Source organism: Seriola lalandi, unplaced genomic scaffold, assembly GCF_002814215.2.
Source record: "Seriola lalandi dorsalis isolate HSWRI2012SDOR001 ecotype SW California unplaced genomic scaffold, Sedor1 jcf7180002054850, whole genome shotgun sequence".
NCBI classification, from domain to species: Eukaryota; Metazoa; Chordata; class Actinopteri; order Carangiformes; family Carangidae; genus Seriola; species Seriola lalandi.
This window is the reverse complement of record NW_019525403.1, coordinates 1004980-1011257: the sequence shown is the minus strand read 5'-3', so window position 1 is coordinate 1011257 and position 6278 is coordinate 1004980. Positions and strand designations below refer to the sequence as shown.

General features: G+C 42.4%; 1 protein-coding gene and 1 long non-coding RNA gene across 5 annotated transcripts in view; one reads left to right on the top strand and one right to left on the bottom strand.

The window, feature by feature from the left end:
- zeb2b (zinc finger E-box binding homeobox 2b) overlaps nt 1-3071 on the bottom strand; it is an 88239-nt gene extending 85168 nt beyond the window's left edge. For 2 of the 4 annotated variants that reach the window (XM_023426986.2, XM_023426985.2), the window contains exons 1-2: nt 2898-3070; nt 1525-1663 (exon numbers count right to left, since the gene is read on the bottom strand). In XM_023426986.2, coding sequence (XP_023282754.1) covers nt 1525-1597 — 73 coding nt within the window. In that variant the 5' untranslated portion in view covers nt 1598-1663; nt 2898-3070. Of the gene's footprint in view, nt 1-1524; nt 1664-2897 lie in introns of all 4 variants that reach the window. The other 2 variants (XM_023426984.2, XM_023426987.2) reach the window with 2 other exon arrangements.
- Nucleotides 3072-3291: 220 nt separating this feature from the next.
- Nucleotides 3292-5943, top strand: LOC147817907 (uncharacterized). Its single transcript, XR_015438512.1, has 2 exons — nt 3292-3552; nt 4728-5943. It is a non-coding gene; the product is annotated as an uncharacterized LOC147817907 (long non-coding RNA).
- The last annotated feature ends 335 nt before the right edge of the window (nt 5944-6278 follow it).

Genomic DNA, 6278 nt, shown 5'->3' with positions numbered 1-6278 from the left:
GGGGGGGTCATCAGACAGAGCTAGTTGTTATGGAAGAAAGAAAAAAAAAAAGGAGGGGGGGTTCACATTTTACATTTTTAAAACTAGAATGATATAAAATCTATTTTCTTTAAATGTGCATCCTCCTGTATGAAAGAGGGAATACATTTTTATAGGAGATATAAATATTCTTTACACATTCTGCCAAAGCTCGGCGTCTCTTGTCAGGTTTAAGGGTGTGAAAATTATATTTGCTTTGCTAATATTATTTTATCAAATGCTACATTTGGTACAAAAGCCAAGGCTGGTTTTCTCCCTCTCACTCCCCCTTTACAAAACAGGTGGCCAGGGCTAAACAGGCTGTCATCTCTCCAAATGTGTCTTATTATTCTATTTTTCTTTTAAGTATGAATACTGTAAATGTACATATATATTGGAAATCTCCAGCTCAACTGTTGTGCTCTTGTGCTATTTAGTGTGGAACAAAATGCTTGTCTGCTATTGATTGTATGAAATCAATAAATGAAATCTGATCTTGATAAATAACCTGTGGGGGCAGAGATTAAAAAACTGTTGTGGGGAAAGCAAATAAAAGCCTAGTCTGAGCATCTGAATCCCAGCCTCGATATTTTACACACACACTGCTTCAGTTCCCAGTGTGTTTGGAGCCTATATGGAATAATCAGGAATAACGGGGCCAGGAAATGTCACTGCAGATTTGCCTCTTGTGGGAAAGTGTGCAGTCAAATGGGGAAAGAAAACCAACAAATCTCCACCTCCAGCACTCCAGTCCAGACCCAATTAATGTCCAGCATTTATCGGACATGTCATCCTATTTATATATGATTACTCCGCTCCAATAAACTTAGTCATAAAGGTAAACAAAAACGCACAGGTTTGCAAATTGAGCCAACAACCAACTGCCATCTCCTGTGAATAATTTCACCACTCAGCTTGTCCCGGAAAACAGCAACAATGTGGGGCTAAATTACTTGAAAATGTGCTTTACAGAGGAGATGTAAAGGCCTATATACAGAGAAAAAACATCACGGCTAAGGCATGCCAGCGCGTGGATTAAAGCAAATCAAAACTCAAGTCACAAGATTGGACTTTTACACCGAGCAGCGTGAGTCTGCTCCAGCCACCGATGCTCTGAGTGACCGCTACACAGTCCCCCATGGCGGGGTTTGTCCCGACGAGAAAGCAGCCGGCACCGCTACAGTCCAACTTTCCAACATCCACAAGTTTCCAACTAACCTCCTCACAACCTTCCTAAAATAATCCCCTTAAAATACACATTTTAAAACCCGCTAATTTTAAGATTCCAAGGGTTCGAGTGGGGATGCAACACGGACGCATTTACGCACAGTTTCTCCCCCGGATAACGGTCCCTTTATCCCTGCGTAAAAGGGGAAGGCAGATATGCGCACCAGCCGCGGACCTTCACACATCCCTGAACCGCAGTGGAAACCTTCAAACCAGGCTTGCATCCAAACATATCCCCTCCCCCGACTGCTTGGTTTGTCTCCCCCGTGATTTTCTTACCGTTTTTCCGTCTCGGGTTGGCTTGTTTTCGCCTCTTACACCTGGGGCCATCCGCCATGATCTCTTGCTTCATTGATAAGTGTGTGTGGGATCAGATGGCAGCTCGCATGGACTCGATTCCTTGATTTCAGCTTGATATCTGACGGGAAACACACACAGCAGCACCAACAATGTGGGAATTAGCATGGAGATCCACTTGCGCCGGACGCGGACAAGAAACTGCAAATGTAACTTGGATGGAGGGACGGATTGTAAAAAAGAAAAAGAGCCGTGGGTGAAAGTATGAGAAGGAGCGGTGAGGGGATCCGTGTCCATCTAATTTTGATTTTCAGCTGATCGGCTGTCAGCTTAGTGGCATTAACAGCAAAGCAAACAGCAGGAGGAGGAAGAGAATTATAATTTCTCTTATTAGGAAAACCACTATTTATTTCGCCAATGAGAACAGCAGCGAAAACCTGACACCCTATTGTTATTTCATTCAGAAAAGTTTCACAACCCGCTTAGTATTTTTCTACAGTTTTAAGAAAATTAACCTTTTAACTTATTTTCATTAAAACTGGCAGGATCTACTCACGTTTTGCGCTTTCAGTCCGGGTTTGGCACAGGAAGAGAAACAGGTTAATAAATCAAATTTGTGTCAGATTTTAGGGTCAAATCCAGATCTTACACGTTAGAGACGGCGAGAGCGAGAATGAGCCTCAGCTTGCAATAAGCCTGCACTGTGTGGTCTGATTAAAAGTCATATAACTTCAATAAACACTTGGGTTTGCCTGAGAAAATTACACCTCTAGGTTTCATAAACTAAATCCAAACAGTTAATAAATAGCAGATGAGAAATACTTCTTAAAATGTGCCAATTGACCCCGCACTATAAGAAAAATCTTTAAGGCACAAATGGCGCATAAACAAAAGCGATAAGACTCAGATCGCCTGTGTGGGATGTTCGGTTCTCCAGCTAATTTATCAGCGCAAATACCGTTATTAGGGGAAGTGAATATTGACAAGAGGTTTTGTTTGTTGTGGACACTTGAGCGTTTAGCCGAATGATACAAACAGTCACTAGTATAATACAGACTAAAGAGACTCAGAGGGAAAACGGGATGCATATCGTCTTTTTCCTCCAAAGGATAGCGGTGTTGTGCAGCGCCAAAACGCCCCGCAAAGAGCACATTTCCCCGGCTGTCGGGAACCTGCAGGACGCCTCTACATCACGGAGGTAAAAAAGAAGGAAAAAAATCAAAACAAACGCACCTATTTCCACCTGTGCAGGTAAGGCAAAGTTGAGCTCCAACTCTGACGCGGGCGCATGGAAGTTTATTATCCAACCTTTCTCCGAAAAAAAGGCTAAAAATAAAAAGAGAGGAGGCACATACCTGTTTTTAGGAGTGTAAAGAGGTGTCTTGCGGATAGGAGTTGCGAGGAAGGATGATACCGGAGTGCGTCGGTGAGCGGATCCTTTTCCACCGGTGATAATAAAGCCTTAGAAATAAAGCCTTAGAAATAGTTGGGAGGAGGGAGGGACCGCTATTCCTGCTAGGGCAGGTTTACAACTGATGTCTTACACCCACTCCAGGAAACAAACCTGGGTAGGGACTGACGTGTTACGCCTCTTCTAATGACATTTTTTTTCTTTCCACCTCCTTTTCTTTGCCGTGTAACACAGAGGAGAAGCCCCCTGAAACGCACGCCACCTATCTTCACGGGAGGGGATAATTGAGGAGAGCCAAACGTGAGCATCTTCTGGGTTGAACGTGAAGTTTTTTTCCTCCCTCTCTCCTTTCTCTCCCTCTTCCTCCTCTTTTCTTTCCCTCACTCTCCTCTCTCTTTCTCCATCTCTGCTCTTTTTGAGTGAAACCAACTATGTCGGGCTTCGACGCGGAGCAAAGAACAGGCGACAGTGTATTTTCTCTTTCTTCGTGTGAATGTGTTTGTGTGTGTGTGTGTGGTGTGTGTGTGTGTGTGTGTGTGTGTGTGTGTGTATGGAAGGGGGGGAGAAACTTGGAGCGCGTCCACACCGGCCGCAATCATGTAAGGATTCTTTTTTTTAATTTCTATTTCCACTCCGTTTAATTTGCAGAAATGGCAGGGTTGATACGACAAGATGCAGGAGTTGGGGTGGGGAGGCAATTCCACATATTCTTCGTTATTGTAATTGGCTGCGTCTGCAAAAGGTTTGGGGATGTTCGGCTTTTATCTACGCTGTAAAAGATGTCCCGTCAGGACGGTGTCAGTTAGTGGAAAACGTGATTGTTTTTGCTAAAAACTCAAGTCAAGTGTGGTGACATTTGCACAAGTGTTAATTCATAAACGTTTTCTAATATCGAGGATAATTCAGTTGATGTCAGAGGCTTCATTTGCTTTATTATGATTTTTTAGAAAATGATTGGAGGAATCTGAAAACGTTTTGGAAACAAGTGGAGCTTCAGCGTCTTTAGCAGAATTTGTGTCTCGTTTGTTTGAGAAAAACTTGATTGTAAAGGTTTAAAAAAAAAAAAGTGGGTGAATCACTTAAGGTGGATTTGCTTTTGCAGCGTAACAGTAGCCTCAATCATTTTAGTTTTATTGGCTGTGATGTACCTGCAGCATCAGTGTGTCTGCAGGTACAGGGTACAGGTACTGTCTCTATCTGTAAATGCATGTAAACTCCACATATGGTCAGACTGTGGAGGGGGAAAAAATCATTTGTAATTTTTGGCTCTGCTTATTTGCATTTTCCAATTGCACCCCCTAACGAAAATGAAACAAAGTGAATCCGTATTAAATTAGGGATGTTATACAACTATGACTGCACAAACGACAGCCCAGCAGTGACGGAGAGGACTGCATCCTCAGTAGGAATATTCTGATGATACTAAAGGAGCTGAAAAATGCCATAAAGTAGAATAAAGTGACTGTAAAGTCACTACTGAGACGCTCTGTGGGTCCCTGCAGGAGAATTATAAGAATATCACAGGAATATTCCAGCAGTATTACAGTGATTTTTCGTTCTGGACGCCACTTAACAGGATGAATCTCGCATTTATTACAGAAGTCAACCATCTCAGCTCAGTCTGGTCCGACTTGTAACAGAGAGAGAGAGAGAGAGAGAGAGAGAGAGAGAGAGAGCGAGAGGGAGAGAGAGAGAGAGAGAGGAAGCTCCACCTTTGCAGCGCCGTGATTGGTTATGTAAATAAAGTATTATTTTGTGTCCTGTCCTCCTGCAGTTCGCCACTGTATGGCTAATTAAATCATCAATCAAGGGGCTGAACTGCTTGATGCCCCCCCTCCACCCCCCATCCTAAAAAAAAACAACAAACAATCAGATGCAAAAAGAAATCACCCATCAACAGGGTCTTAACTTCTGGTAGGAATTTTATATTTTTACAGTTTTAGCCTACTGTTTTCTCAATTTTCTCACTTGTATTATTATCATTATTATTATAATTAATACTATTATTATTATTATTATTATTATTATGAATATAAACACCTTCTTCAATCTTTGTTTCTGTTGTATGGATGCATGGACCAGAGGACTCTCCTAGGGACTCAAATGCCAAACTGAGTTTTTTGGTAAGTTTCTGATTGTCTTTTGTGTTTTAAATCATCTCCATCATGAAATGCCGTCATTATTTTCTTCTTCTTATCCAACAACAAGGAGGTGGAGGGCGGAGGTGGGTAAAATCGCTCGGGGTGAATCTGCTTTGCCTCCCGTTTTTCTCGGGTCGAAAGTGGATCCGGTCCTGGGTGAATTATTGTCATGCGTAATTTACTGCCACGGTGCTTGCATGTAAACGAAGCAGTCCAGCTCCCCCTTTCTCCCTCCCTTGCACACACACTATTTCTCTCTCATACGCGCGCGCGCACACACACCCACATACACACACACACACACACACACACACACACACACACACACACACACACACACACACACGCATGCACACTTTAGCTCCAGCTCTGTGTCCCATTCATCCATGCGAGCCTGGAGTGGCACCTCTCGCATTTTTTACGCACACAGGCTCTGCTACGAGGGGCCACATATTCACCGTGAAAACGGATTACAGTCGGTGTGTGACCTATAGGGGGACCTTGTGCTTAATGAATATATTGATTTAAATGAGGTGAAGGGGGTTCCAAAAAGATCTTCTGCATGGATTCATAATTTTTGGTCGATCTTTTTGATTGTAAATTTCAGATTAAAAATGCAAACATGTTGTTGCGCATGTTGTCGATGTGATGGAGTGAGTTATGAGGAAACATGTTTATCATGCTTTGCAGAATTGTTATTGAGGCTTTGAGGTGAATAGTCAAATAAAAAAGGCAGATTTGTAATTATTTACAAATAATTTCTGATGCATTGCGGTGATTTTTAACTGTATTTCTCAGTGTTGATCTCTGTATTTTTTCTCTAAATAAAAATTTGAAGCTTTTGCAGCATATTATCCGCCATGGTTTATTTTCTGAAGTTGAAATGTTGTCCGGGAAAAATCAATAAGTAGAAATTCACTTGGGTTTAATGGTTTTTAATGTCCAACACCTAAATTGGAGCTGTGCAGTTCTGCAGCTGTCTGCCTCAGGCGTGACTGCTGATTACCAAGATTATAATCCTAATTTTCTCTCCTTCTCTCTGCCTCAGTGTGTGTGTGTGTGTGTGTGTGTGTGTGTGTGAGGGGAGGCCCACTTTTAGTTTTTTGACAGCACAAACACATAAACGCAGTGGTGCAGTGGGGCTGTAGGAATGTTTCGCAGGATTTTCAGACTCTGTCAGTCTA